The sequence below is a fragment of the Mangifera indica genome, chromosome 9 (genome assembly GCF_011075055.1).
Source record: "Mangifera indica cultivar Alphonso chromosome 9, CATAS_Mindica_2.1, whole genome shotgun sequence".
Taxonomy (NCBI): Eukaryota; Viridiplantae; Streptophyta; class Magnoliopsida; order Sapindales; family Anacardiaceae; genus Mangifera; species Mangifera indica.
In genome coordinates, this window is record NC_058145.1 from 11,526,386 (window position 1) to 11,542,116 (window position 15,731).

A 15,731-nucleotide genomic window follows, 5' to 3' on the forward strand; every position below is an offset into this window, starting at 1 on the left:
GTACACTTGGAGTTTGTATATGGACTGATCTATATATAATTGACAGGGAAATATATAATTAGGTCTCACTTGTGTTTTATACGCTAAAGTGTGGCTTAAACCTCTTTTAGAATTGCTTTTACGCTTCAGCTTGCATAGCAAGAAGTTCAAATAATTGATTCCTAAGCTTCAAAGATACTGAACTCAAACCATAAGTAAAGATAAGAGAAGACTATTAAATATAGCACAAAGTTACAAATAGATTTAAGGCAAGTAGGTACGAGTGCAGAATTTAAAAGCAAAAGTAGCGAGTAGTGAGAGCGAGAATCTCTTAAAGAAGGCAGACTTTTGATATCTGGGGGGTCATTTCCCTGACAAACTCTCCCCACAGTCCACATGAAATGCTAGTGTACACGCTTCACAAATGGCTTCATAAATATATTATGCATAGTTATTTTTTAATCTTCTAAGGCCATCACTGCACCTAACTTTGTTCCCCAGTTCTTTTTAGGACACCTGTATGCGAAAGTGCGCTAGGTTTGAACACACTAGGATTGTTATTCTTAAACCTAAACCAATCGTATACTTCAGCTTTCTCTATATATACCCTCGCTTCTCCTTTCAATCCTCATTACTACAGTCACAAGGTTTGCTTTGTGTTAGTTCAATTCGTTCTCTTCATTATGACTTTCCTTTTCATATTATATCTTCTTTGTCGCTTTTCAACTGTATAAGTCAGATCCATGAACAAATTTAGCTGGCGTTTGTTTTATCGGGGTCAATAATTTTATCTAGGAGATATAGTATGGAATACATAGCTATAGACTTTCTATTTCTTCTTACTCATTGCTCGTTTTTTGGGGCTAACGTTGATGGTGGGTCTTTTTGGTATAGTTACATAATGATTTACTCGGGTGGGTTTCTTGGCTTTGCTGCTCCTTTATCGAGGTTTCTTTAAACTTTAATTACTAAATGGATTTGTTTTTTTTCGGAGTTGATTAGGCTTCTGTTTATCTATTAATTTATACTGATACATACACGGGAAGATCTGAGTACCACCAGCCAGTATTCGCGGATGCGGCATCAGCAAGATTCACAAACTTTAATAAGGGCTTCATCGAGTGGATTACTACTCGAAAAGTTCCTTTCGAAAATGGGAATCTTGATGATGCTGCATCGGCAGATATATGACTGTTCATAATTAGTTTCATATCAACCAACAGACATCTGCTCAGTTTGATCGTGTAAAGAGTAGGGTGTACAACAACGATCAAGGTATTTTATCACAGGCTCTTCATTTCTACGTAATCCTTTTGCTTCCCAACCAGTTGAAAATTGAAATCCAGATGCTTTGCTATTCATCTTCCCTATCCATTTGCCTACAAACTACTGATATCAGCGTAGGGTTTAGATCTCTTATATTTCGAGCTATAGCTGCTTTAAGTAATTGTATGTTTGTCTATAATATATTTGTGTATATATATGTATGTTTTTCATTTACTGAGAATAGAACCTAAATATATATGTATTATCATGTAACATAGAGAGAATCTTCTGATGTTCAATCGTTTCTCGTTCTTTATGACTGATCTCTTATGCCGCAGCTGAAACTGTCAGGATACCCAATCCGAAGTTTAATTTCCAGTAACTCAAGGTGTAAAAGAGGTAGAACCTTGTATTATTTTTTCTACTGCCCTATGATCTCTTTGAGTTTATTAATGTATATGATTGAATATGTGAAAGTGTGCGTGCTAGAGTGTTTTGAGTTGAGTAATTCTACGTGTACAAATAAACTATATAAAATTATTTTTACAATGTGATATAATAATATTTAATTAAGTGATTTTGTAGTAAAAAAAAATAAGTTGCTACCTTAATCTACACAAATCAGTTTGTATTATAGTTTTATCCTTTTGAATTTTAGGAATCTTGTGGAATAAGTTAGCTGCAATCACACATGAAAATGCCTAAGAGAGGGAGAGTATGATTTTGTGTATGACATCACTAGTTGAAACTAAATGCACATCCTTACCTTTGGATCAATTAGTAACCTCAACTTTAGTATACACTGCATTAATATTCTTATTGAAAAATAAAGTATTTCAAATACAGGGACAGGGGCAGGGGCAGGGGTATTAAAGAGGTTCACCTGACTCTCCAAAATTTATTTCTTAGAAATAAATTTTGGAGAGTCAGGTGAACCTCAAATATAGTAATTACCTTTTCTTTAAAAAAAAGTGTTATGTACATAAATAATATGTACAACTTTATATACAAATAATATCGTGTCAATATATAATTAAATAGTTTTAAATTAAAGATAAAACGATATTCAATCACATAATGATATATCATTATTTATACATAAGATTTTATTATTTCTTTAATCTTGGCTCCCTTACATTCTATTATTATTGTATTCGTTATTTGGGTGAAATCCGTTATTGAGAATTAACCAATGAAATTAAACATATTAAATGATTTGTATTCACATAATTAAAAGCACATACATATACGAACAAATCAAAAAATTATAAAGGACTTTAAACCCTAAATTAGACAAATTGAAAAAATTTAGACGGTTTCCCAAATGACCTCCACTAGAAATTATTTTTATATTGTTTTGAATAAAAGGACGTAGATTTGTTTAGGAACAAAACAAGGTCATTTTCACAATATTCTCTACCGTTTGTTCAAATTCATTTTTTACTCACTCCTAGTGACACTTGACGATCAACTTTATCCTCACTCATAGTGAGTTAATTTCTTTGATTGGATCATTTTGTTTTCTACTAGATTTATTTTTCACGTTGTTGCTGATATCTTTAAAATCAAGTTTCACTCTGTTATGGGATTGAATCAATTTCGACAAGTTTTAGGTATGTCATTTGCATTGCCCTTTATATGCAATTATCACTATTTTGTTTTTCCTTTGGTTTTGTTATTAATGCATTTTCCTTAAATCCATTTGCCATAATTGTGTTGACAGATTTAATGTATTCTTGCTCGATCTCAACGTTGAGTCTCTCCATTTCATATGCAACATGAGTTTCATTCTTTGTAAGGTATGAATTTGATCTCTTTTGCTTTCTTTGAGGTTCATTTCAGCCCTTTTTATCTCCTGAGAAAACACCGCAAATTGACAGAAACTTGTTTTTTTTTCTCATTTTGGTTTCTTCATTGTTTGCAGTCTATGAGAATTGTGATTGGTATTTAACCATATATTTCATAGATTGCAATGATGCTTACAACTTTTTCATGCTGGTGCATGGTCAGTGTTTATATTTTGAATGCAAGCAGCATTTCTTTAGATAATCCCTATAGGCTGATGTATAAACTTGATGGTATAAGTTTCTTGGTACTCTATTTATAGGGTTAATTCGAGCCAAACTTGAGCCTAAGTTTGATACTCTAGCTATTTTTTCAATTTAATTATTAATTTTAAAAAAAATGTATTCTTTATTTTTGTTGAGAAAGAAAAAGAAACTTATTTATAAGTAAGATGAGTTGTTAGATTTTTACAAATAGGTTCAATTTATTTATAGTGGATGAACTAAGTTGTTAAAGTATCTCTTAATAATATATGATTTTTTGCAAAAATGCAGACTTTTATGAATATTTTAGAGATTAATGAATAACAAATTAATAAAAATATATATACTTATAATGAGTATTAATTTGAAGACTTGTAATAATATGTTGTCAATAAATGATTGATTTTGAATCAAACATATAATAACATATAATTATATATTGACATATCGTCATTAATACCTAAATTAATAGTTATAATAACTGCACATAACATCACTCATAAATAAAGATTATTATTATTATCAATAAAATTATACGTATATATTTATATGTGTCATCACATTAATGAGTGACTTTGAATTAAAAATAAAGTAATGTCTAATTATGTAATAACACATATGAGTATGTACATATTTATATACCCAAAATATATACACATAATATTGCTCATTATTAATATTAACATTGTTTTTTTTTAGAGCAAATGATTATTTTCCACGTAAGTTTTAGTATAATCTCAAAAACACATCCACGATAGTTGAAAAACTCAAATATCCATTTATGAGATAATTTTTGTTAAAATTTTAAGTTAGAAAAAAGAGTAAAATCTTCATTTTATCCTTAAATCCTAAAAATCGAAAAAAAATCATAACAATTTCCTCCCTTAGTTTAGAAAACTGACATTTTTTCCCTTATAATTAAATTTTGAAAGTGACATTTTTCCCCGTTCAAATTTCCTAGCAAATTTTCAACAAACGACAATTGCTTTCACCCTCCTGATGATGGCTCTCCCTCTAGTTAGATTTCGTCTAGATTCAAAGAATCCAAACAAAACCTTTCTTTTAGACGACAAAGACGTCATCCAAATGAATTATCATCATCTAGACGATGACAACTCATCGAAACCAAGGGTAGATGTCAGAGACAACAAATCCTTGGTCTGGAAGTCCATCGTCATCTAGACGACAACGATTTATCTAGATACAAAGTTTTGTCTAAATTCTTCGAATCCAAATGAAATCCAACTGGAGGGAGAGAGCTTTTGACTGAGAGAAGATGCCAGAGAGAGAGCCATTGCTAGGAGAGAGAGAGAGCGACCATCAATTTTAACATAAGTTCACCTATGAGTGAGTATTTAAGTTTTTCAACTGTTATAGATATGTTTTTGAGATTATGTTAAAACTTGAGTAAGAAATAGTCCTTTGCCCTTCTTGTTATTATTGTGATGCCTAATGTAATGTTGTCAGCGTGTGGAATAAAATTTATATAATTGTCAAAACATTAAATAATGTTGAAAATCAATTGTGAATCTCGAAAGACTGAAATTGATGTTAAGTATCACACATAAAACTATATGTAAGGTTTGAATAGTATTTTACGAGAAAAGGACAATTTTCTATCGAAATTTTAGCTCAATTTCAAAATTTTACCTATGACAGATAAAAAATCCAAATACCTACCCATGAACCAACTGTCTTCTAAATTTTCAGTTAGACACAGGGGTAAAATAATCATTTTACCTATAAACTTTAAAACCTTGAAATTTTTATTTTTTCCGCCTCCAGGTTTTAAAAACTAACACTTTAACCAATCCTCAAAGTTTGAAAAGTTTAAATTTCACGCCTAGGGTTTGCTTTCTTCTTTAGCTACCATCATTCTGATTGACGGCCGGTGCTTTCCACCAATCTTCCATCTTCGACTAAAAGGATGACAAAAAATAATTATTCGTCGTCTAGATCTGAAAGAAGAGACAAAGGACGACGTTTTGTCGTCCTTGGTCATGTCATCCAAATGCAAAGACGAAGCATCGTCCTTCATTGTCTGGGTGATACAACGAAGGATGACGCTTCGTCATCACTTCTAGATTAGATCTGAATGACACTTTATCATCCAGATTTGGGTAACGAAGGGTCGTCCTTCATCATCTTTTGTAGTAGGAGATGGAAAATCAATGAAAAGCGTCGGCCATCGGTTAGAATGATGGTGGTCAAAGAAGGAAGCAAACCCTAAAGGTGAAATCTAAACTTTTTAAACTTTGAGGATGGGTTGAAGTGTTAGTTTTTAAAACTTAGAGGGGAAATAATAAAAATTTCAAAGTTTTAAAATTTATAGATAAAATGATGATTTTACCCTTGTCTTTAACTAAAAATTTGGATAGCAGTTAGTTCATAAGTGGTTTTTGGACTTTTCATCTGTCGTGGATAAGATTTTGAGATTGGACTAAAGTTTGGGTGGGAAATAGTCCTTTTCCCTATTTTTAATTAAGAGGAAGAAGAAGAGGCAACTCCCCTGAGCACGGTTGTGCAGGTCACATGTTTGCATGTGGGTCTTCCAATTGCTGTTATTCTCAACTCCACATGATTAAGCAATAACTCAAAGGACTCCCTATTTTGTTCTAGAAAAGATGCCTTGGATTTGTATTTGTATTTGCATTTCTGTTCCTTCCTTCAAATCACAACACACCATGTGACCTGATTTTCATTTTTGACTAATCTACAACCTTATTTTTGACCAACCAAATCTGTGGTTCCTCTTACTTCCTTCATTTCATTTCCCAATTTCTTCTCCTTCCTTGGGTGCTCATTAAACCCACATGTTCTAGTACGTGGCTCACTTGCTATAATTTTATTTAAAATTCTGATTCTTTATTTATCATATTCTCTTCATCACTTTCCTATATTCTCTTTACAAGGATGCTTCATGTGCCTATGAGCCACTCATATTTATTTTCTGAGCAAGTCTTTTTTACCCAAACGGATATTTTTAATGGGTATTTTATGTGAATTGATTCGGATTTATGAGAATTTTGACCATTCAAACCACTTGCTAAAAAATCATATTCAATTTCTTCTCACCAGATTCATCAAAATATAAACCCTGCAATTCCAACGTCTTGCTAAGTGAAGTTCAGTTCAGTTCTCGTAAATTGTAGCCCCATGCCTCCTTAGTTACGAAGCTATTTACCTGTCTATTCATATTATTAAACTCTGGACGGGTTGTACTTACTTACTAATAGTTTACATTTGTTCATCTAAATGCTTTACAGTCCCATTATGACTAAAAAAAATTGTATATGGGATAACCAAATCGAGGAAGAAGAATCCAAAGCAAGACATATTCCATTCCAACAATGCTATCAAAGTTACATCAATCCATGGGCATGCTTTGAAGAAGATATGCATATAGATCCATAAGCATATTGTATAAATGATTGATTTTGGGGTTGGTGTGAATATGAGAAGAATATGCATGTTCTTCGATGTGGGTTTCACTTGGTTTCACCTTAAAAGTGAAAAACATATGAATTATTGTACCACAATACAGTACAAATGGCCATGATCCTCATCACTATAGAACCAAGCTAAACAACTGTCTTATCATCTCTCTCTCTCTCTCCCTGAAAATTACAGACTGTATAATGGGCACCGTACGAACGACAATGTCCCCAAAATATATGGTGGATCTCAAAGAGCACAGCAAGAAATCTGTCTATGGTAAGAATCTGAAAACCAGCTAATCACGTATTGGCATGCCATCTTTAACATTACTTGGGTAATTTTTTGATATAAGATTTACCCTATTTCTATTACACCTTCTCTCTTCACTCACTGTATATATAATTACAATATCAAGCCCCACTGAAGCCAGGCTGATTCCTCTCCATCACATCTCTTTCTTCTCTTTTCTCTCTATAGGAGTTGATCATTGTTATTTACATGGAGGAGAAGTGGAAACTTTCGAAGAAAGATTGTTCAACTAGTCATGCATCCACTTCCAAGTCTTCTTCATTCACAAGAAGTTTTTCAACAAGGAGTACTTCTTCTAAGTCTCCACTCTTGCAGAAGAGTTCTTCATCTAAACATGCTCTTCCTCGCAGTTTTTCACACAAGGGTTCTTCATCTTTTTCGCAAAAGTGTACAAGTTTGGCCAAGGAAAAGAAGGCAAGGTTTTATATCATGAGGCGCTGTGTTGCCATGCTCGTTTGCTGGCATAAACATGGTGATTCTTGAGAGACCAAGAGAGATCAACTCTGCAGCCCGCCTCTTTTTTTGTTTTCTAGATTCAGATGTAATTACAATTGAGAAGAGCTACCAACTTTTACACAATGTAATATTAAATCAATCCAACTCTGAAAGTACAAACAGTGATTCACTGATCTTGATTCTGCTACTTTTTCTTCACTATTTTAGATCTCAACAATATCAGCAGAAGCTAGCTTTTGAGCTGTTTGTTCCATTTCAGAAAGAGAGATTCCTTTCAGCTGTTAAACGGGAAATATGTATAATAATTAAGAATAAGACATTATTCTTGATTGGATTGTACCTGCATTGGGAATGAAAGTCACCTTTTCTCATCAATTTCCCAACACTGAATTATGCTGAGTCAATCCCACCATAGATTTCACTTTCTTCGTCCATCAGTTTTATTATACCTCTGTAAATAGCTGAACACTGCCATTGGCGAACTAAGGAGAAAGTCAGAGTAGAATAGCTTCCTACCTAATTTCCATTTTGTACCAGGTTTCTTAATCAAATCATTAAAAGACAATTGAAGTCTTACTAGTTTTGGTAGGTAAACTTACATATACAAACTGACGAATCAATGATAGTGTCTGTGGTCATTAATTAACCTTTATTAAACTTAATTTATGACTTAATCAGTATGATTATCAAGACAGACAGATTTGTGGCATTTGGCCAAGGTAATGGATAGATACCTTTTTGATTTTTCGCCATTCATTATGCCATTGAGATTGGCAACCATGCCGATAGCCATTCTTTCGCAGAGCCGTGCACGGCCAAAAAAAGCAAATCAACAACGACAGATGCATATATATAGCCACCATTAAAGCTGTGGCTTTGCATGCCATACATGCCACCTACAACGCTTGGCTTGCACGAAAACACAAGGCTGCAACTGGACCACCTGAATCATATCGAGGAAAATTATTCTGAATCACTATCAGGCGGTCCAATGTAGAGGATAAACATTATTTGTATTAACTTATAAAGTCTACACTAACTGGTTTAGGAATCGAACCAAACCAATAAAGAATGTATGGTAATAATTAAACCAAATCAAACCATTTTGTGTTTCAACTAACCCAAATTTGAAAATTAAGATTTGGTCTAATTTGGTTTATGGTTTGGGTTATAAAAATGTTTTACAAAAATAAACTAAGTTAGCATTCATGTGTACCATGTTTTTGTCACAGGCCACCATGGAGGAGCCCCATTGGATACTGAACTTTTGTCTTTAGATTCTTTATGTTATCTATCACCTTATCCTCATAGGATCTTTGATAGTATGGAGTTATTTTTAGTTAAAAATCTTGCGTAACCTGAACTGTTTTGCTTTACTGACTTGAGTTTGGAGTTCTTATGCTGGGTTAATGCTCCATGGCTGTTGAGCGATCAGACTTTGCCTTGATCATTTGTGCAGGAGCTGCACCGACAAAGCTTACTTTTAATCGTAATTTAAGTGAGCAACTAGTCACACCAACACCGTACAACGATTAGACACATTGCTTACACGTAAATCCTTACATATGATTTTCACTCGTTGGTCAAGCTAGAGTGTGGGCAAAAGCCCTTCCATCCAAAAGCAGTGGAAATAACATGTCTTCAAAATTTTCATAATCTCTACAATTTGACATTCTCATCTACTATTATCACAAGATCATACTCCATTTATGTCCCTTACCATCATAAGGTAACAATATTTTCTCTTACTATTATAGGATAATGCAATCAATAAAAGTTATTAGATGTATAGATTTAATATACCAAGATTTAGCTATGTTTAAAATATATAATTGTACAATTATTCATTTTCTTTTTATCTTATAAATACAAAATTGTACAAAGGCAAAAAAATGTCACTTTTTTTCTGTACTATCTCATTGTCGAATTCTGGTTAAGTAGTAACATAATAATAGATGTAAGTTTTTGAATAGCAAACCAAACCACTTTAAAAAGAATATATATGTTTATTAATATTTACTTGTGTAAGATTACACTCTTAGTATTGCGTACTTCTCGTTAATGAATTTTGCATCATCAACAATTTGACAATACAAAAAAGGACTTTGAAAAGCTCTCTTGAACTTTCTAGCAAAAGCATTCTTTTTTCACTAATCTCCGACAAAACATTCTTTCCATGGCTCCTTGTGGAAGATGGTCTAAGGAAGACAAAACTGGTCAAGCTATTGAAGACATTTAAAGTGTTTCTTCCACATAACTACTTCAACTTGTTGAAAACTAGTTTGCTCTAACACTTAGAGTACAACCAATAATACATAACACAAGAACAACTGAACAATGTCATTGAGAGTCTAACCTATGTTATTAACATTCTTATCTAACAAATGGAAAATTACTCTAACAAAACTATTTTGGAAACTCGACCCCATCCAATATCACTAGCTGCTACAAGGTCAACAACTCCTCATGCTATCTCTATTGGTCTTTGCCAACAATGACACAATGCAACTTGATTGAACTATTAAGGACTTTAGTCCTCTTTAAATGGTTAGTCGATTATCTCTCATTTTCGCTAACAGGGAAAACAATAAGATGCTCCCATATAAAAGACCAGTAATCCTTTCTAATGTGCATCATCTCATGAATTTATTATTTTCACTTAAGATATTAATAGATCACATGAAAATACCATCTCTTAGTATGTAGATAATAATTCATATAAAAAAAATATTATTTGTTTAATACTATCACACAATGACCTAAAGACTTATCTAATTTGAGGATAAGATTGATAATGTGAAAATATCATCTCTCAGTGTGTAGTAGACAACTCTCATTAAAGAGGTACTATTTAGCCACTGCCATCACAAAATGACACAAGAATTAATTTTGACAAGCTAGGCAACCCTAGTTTTTGAACTTGAAGGACGAATTTGAGTATGATGCTCAAATCACTAGACCTCTATTCGATGACAACCCAGTCCGGTTCAACCTGATATAAGTTCTGCTTTAAATAACTCACATACAACTTTGACTTATTTATAGCCTGCATATATCTAGGTAGTTATTGGCAAATAATCAAGTGACAGTTGTCCAATGGGCCTGGTAGTTAATTTGAGGCGTAAGCCTAAAAGACAGGTCAGTCACGTCGGGTCCGTAAAGCCTGATTAGTTTGTGCCTCGGGATCAGCGTTAAACCATTCACCCGCACATTTTATTAAATATTACACCATAAAATTCAGCAGTAGAGATAGCAGAGAGCAATTGAAACTTAGGTGCTATTACCAAGCATGATGGTGACTTCTTCGTCTGGTTTAGGAAATGGGCAAAAGAAGCATTGTGCCTTGGACGGATGATATTGACAGGGGTCCAATGAGCCACGAGAAATGTGCATGCCAGAAGAGTGCTCCTCTTTACCCAACAATGCTGAAGTTGTATAAGTAGCTGCGGCCAGTATGATGAATGGGTTGTCGAATTCCATGCCTGTCACATGTTCCATCGCCATTAATTGGTCATTCACCTAGATCTGTTAAAGATTAAAATAAATGCAATGGAACTGCAAAATATACCCTACTACTTCTCATAATATATTATCAGCATAACCACCATTAAGGGTAGATTCGAATCGAATCAAGTCAAACTCGAACACAGATAAACTCTGTATCAGCTCAATAACTGTTTATTCTAGCTCGAGCCACGGCTCAAACTCGTCGAACGTAATGAAATACAACTCGTTTTCGAGCTCGCTGGCTTGTGAGCTATTCGCGAGCCTTTAATGAGCCTGGATCGCAATACATACCGAGCCAAACTACTCACGAGCCTATAACGAGCTGAAAATCGAATATGTTTCAAAATCTGAGATATCGAGCTAGGCTCGCTTATTCTTAACGAGCCGAGCCATCGAGCGAGCTATCGAGCGAGTTGTCGAACTGAGCCTAACGAGCTTGTTCACAAGATCACCGTTTCAATTTCAAAATGTTATTTTCGTTTAAACATTGTTTAATACATTTTCATTGTTTGTAAATCAATCTATTTATATATTTTAAATATTTTCAAGAATAAACACAAAACTAATTCAGCAGATAATCAATCCCTGCAACTTCCATTCTTGTTTGTTAGTTGTGTACAACGAGGGTTTTTCTGGTTTTCATAATAATTTTTCATTTTTTGGGTACTAACTTAATTGACTTGACTTCTTTTATCCCATTTTAATCTGTATACATTAATTTTAACTGAAATTTTTTCTTTAAATAAATTAAAATAATTTTTTAATTGGATAAATAATTTTACCTTAATTTTTATTTATTATACAAATAAATAATTTATTAATTGGATAAACAATATCTTTCAGTATTCTTGATTGTGTTTTTCCTACTTTCATTTTGCAACAATTTTCCTATTATTTTTAAGCAAGTTTGGAATAGGCCTGTGACACGTTGCAAAGAGAAGAAAATCTTCCTTGGTCAATTGAATAATAAAAAAAACTATAGAAATGCTTAACCCACCGCAAACTGTTTTCTAGCTTGCATTTCATATAATAGTAAAACAAAAGTGGTTGTATATTTGGTGACTCGCATCGCTTGATTGAATTTGAAGCAAAGTCGCATGTTGCCGGTACCGATAAAAGAGACAATTGGCAACATTCCAAGCATATGTCTCAAGAAGACAATAAGATCAAAGATCCCAAGTGTCTCGCGAGCCTTATGTCCAAGCATATGTCTTGCGAGCCTTCACAAGCTGTAGCTCGCGAGCCTTCACGAGCTGCAGCTTGCGCCTAGTCGAGCTTCTGGCTTGCTAGCCTTGACGAGCTGCTGGATCACGAGCCGAATTGAGCACTGGCTCGCGAGCTTATGCGAGCTGCTCGGCTTACAGTTGTATTCGGGCTCGAGATCAGTTTCTCTGAATGCTTAGGCTCGGGCTCGTTAATACCTAGCTCGTTTCGGATCGATCGAGCCGAGCTCAATTTTAAGCTCGAATTAGCTCGACTCGAATCCAGTCCTAACCACCACAAAGAACCCAAATCTTAAATGCCAAACTGAGTATTCTACAGTACATCAAAGGATCTAAGTTGGAGTCAAAGATCTGTAAAAATTCTCAAATACCTCATCTGAGTTTCCCGTCAGTAATTATTTGTGGGTAAGAGTGTTGGTATTTCAATGATTAAAATTTGGTGGATGGTATGCCGTTCCAAATGGCTGTAGTGCCCTGGTGACTGGCGGAATATTGTGGCATGGTAGTGGCAACCAATGAAATGTGCTGGTTTAAAGCAAAATCCAAGCATGATCTAGGCTTGCAAAACCAGATCATGCGAGTGGCAATAATTTAAGCGATGGCACAGTAACAAACTAATAGACAGACTTTAAGCATCATTACGAGAAAAGCTTTGACAAAGTACGAAGGTAAAGAAATGTCGAATTAAAACCATGTTAACCAATAGCAACAATGGATAGAGAACGAACCTAATGCAAACATGGTAGGCTAAGGACAAGCTCGCCCCTGCTGAATTGCTCCAAGCAAATAATGCATGTCACATCTTCTGAAGCCTTCATGGACCCATCTGTTTTTCAAGATTCTTGCTTTGAACAGCTTGCAAAATAATTAAAAACCAAGCAGGGGTAGAGGAAGATGACGGATGTTGTATTGATGAGCCAGCACTGAGACAACCAAATCAAGTCAAACTCAGTTCCATGATTCCAAGGAATAGAAATGAATTCCTGCATGATCTTTCACCAGAACTAATTAAAAAATAATATTTCAAGATTAAATTTTTAATTTAGATGATGTAGTAATTATGGGATCGATGTGAGATTGGTTCAACCCCAATAAAACAATCAATAGTTCTCTCAGAGCATCATATTCTGCAACTGGATTTCATAGTGTTAATCTTCAAAGTATATACAAATAACTACTAACATATAAAAACTAGAGCTACAATAGAAATTATTTTTGATATCTGCAATGGTTAAAGACCCAGTTCTGTTCACGCTGAAGCGAGCTCCAGGGCGGGTAGTCTTGTTAATGGTACTACTAATGGCATTTTGCACATCAGCTCTGAACACTTGAACCCAGGGCCAAGGGCTTGAACTAATCAGCCCAAGACTTGTGGCACCACCCTAGACAATGTCTCCTGGATATTTGCAAGGGAAACTTAAACATTCAAGGATTGAGCACACCTTATAAAACCATAAAGCTTAGCTAAGAATCAACCTAATTCATCAGATCAAGAAGTGCAAGCTGAAGCCTTAGCCCCTGTAATCGTCCTCTGGTTGCAAAAGGAATTAATGGTGGCATGTGGAGTCGCAATTCAGTACGACCAGGCAACCCACTGGCTGCCGCGGAATGAGCCCTAGCCTGGGTCTGAAGTTGTTGACAAGCGGCATTCATCCTCAGGCTTGTGGCCGTCAAAAATACGCCAACATCTGGCCAGAGCTGCATGAATTGACATATAGTGATACCTCCATAATTGATATGTACTTCAGAATCTTTCCTGTGTCCACATTGATGATCATCGCACATACCGGAGGGTTTGGTGACATCTGGTAATGAGTTTAAAATCATGAATAGCAAAAGAACTGCCCAATCACCAGGTAATTTGAGGTTTAGAATGCGCGCTGATCACATGTAAAGCAACAGAATCAAGCATATAGAAGAGAAATAAAAAATTACAGTCGGCCTCGGGCTTAATGTATCAGGTAGTATGGTAGCAAACTTAGAATATATCACCCCTTTTAAGTGTCTTCAGAATCTCAAATCCTGCAAAGTTCCAAATGGATTTGAGCCATGGCAGAAGAAGCAATCATATTCTACCAATTGTTAAAGACTCCAGCTTGATGAATCAGTGATTACTTAACATAATAAGCCTCTAAGCCCTTGTAAAATAACATACAAAATTAACAACCACAGAAAAACAAATTCACAATATAGCATGTGCACTTATAAAAAAGTGTAATAAGACAACATCAATAGATTCAACCAGAACCGAAATTGGAAATGAAGATATCTACTGCTGGGTGAAGCCTGTACAAACGTGGATGAATTTTCATTCAAAAATAATGACCTGGGCTTGAGAATTTTGTGACCAATTAAGCCATACTATTCATCTCTGCATTGGGCTATTACTTGAATGGATGTTTTACAAGAGATTGCAAAACAGAAGTCAAGACAATGAACTCAGTGATACCCCTGTTGAGAGAATTGGTGGCTTCATTAGTGCTCTTTTTGAGCTGTTTGTGACTGGCTGCTTTCTGAGCAAGGTCCAATACGTAATGGTGAGGTGAGAATCGACAAGTGGGTGTACCTTTGGGTTCACTGCTTCTCCAGTCTGTAAAATTCAATTACAACAACAAATAATACAATCATTTCATTCATCAAAATCACATTAAAAAAAAAAAACAAATAGGGCAATTACTCAGACATTCGACAGTACCATTTTAGCAATTTGATTGATGTGGTAAGAAGGGAGGATAAGGTTTCTCAGAGAGCATGAAAGTCTTTGAGACTTAAAATAGGAAAGATGGACTTGATTGATAGTTTGGGAAAATTATTCCCAAACACAAACAACATACATAGTTAAATACTATGATGCAAACATATCATAAATATGAGATTGATTTCAAAAAGATGATGGTACATGCTTTTGCGAGATAGGGTATTGAGTTGAGAGATAGCAATTTTGTAAAACATGTAAAAAACTCATATATCTCTCTAGTACATACATGGGACGTAGAGTTCCTTGGATTAAGAGATTTAATGTCATCCATATAAACATATATTTTGAAATATGTTTTTTAGAAGATTGTTACGAGGGAGATCCGTAGCATAGACTATATATTTATAAACCCATAAATAGGGTTATAAAAGAATCTATCAATGATATCCTTTGTTGAGTTAGTTAAGTTTGTGAGTTTGTTGAATAACGTCTAAGGACATGTTAAGATATAAAGAGTTTGTAGATTGACGTCCATATTATAATATGTCAAGATTATGAGTATGTTGATTAACAACCACAATAGGACAAATTAGGACATAAATAGCTTTAGAGATTAAGTTATATGACTAAAGTATCAAATTCAAGTCTCTATCTATCTTGATTGACACAAAAATGCATTCTATGTCATTTAAATTAAGATTTAAAGATGAATTCTAGATAATGAAAGAGATTAGAATATGAAGGCACACTACATGATGAAAGGGTAATGATATGATTTTATTGAATGTACGTAGATACTTCTACTTA

General features: G+C 34.2%; 1 protein-coding gene across 1 annotated transcript; it reads left to right on the forward strand.

Moving 5' to 3' along the window:
• The first annotated feature begins 7,087 nt into the window (after positions 1-7,087).
• On the forward strand, positions 7,088-7,867 carry LOC123226488 (small polypeptide DEVIL 13-like). The gene has a single exon (XM_044651015.1). It carries the CDS (start codon positions 7,230-7,232, stop codon positions 7,521-7,523), a length of 294 nt encoding a protein of 97 aa, XP_044506950.1. The 5' UTR covers positions 7,088-7,229; the 3' UTR covers positions 7,524-7,867.
• Positions 7,868-15,731: the final 7,864 nt, after the last annotated feature.

Bases quoted from the DNA above. Each gene is read 5' to 3' on its own strand.
- LOC123226488 (XM_044651015.1), top strand. From the start codon at position 7,230: ATGGAGGAGAAGTGGAAACTTTCGAAGAAAGATTGTTCAACTAGTCAT.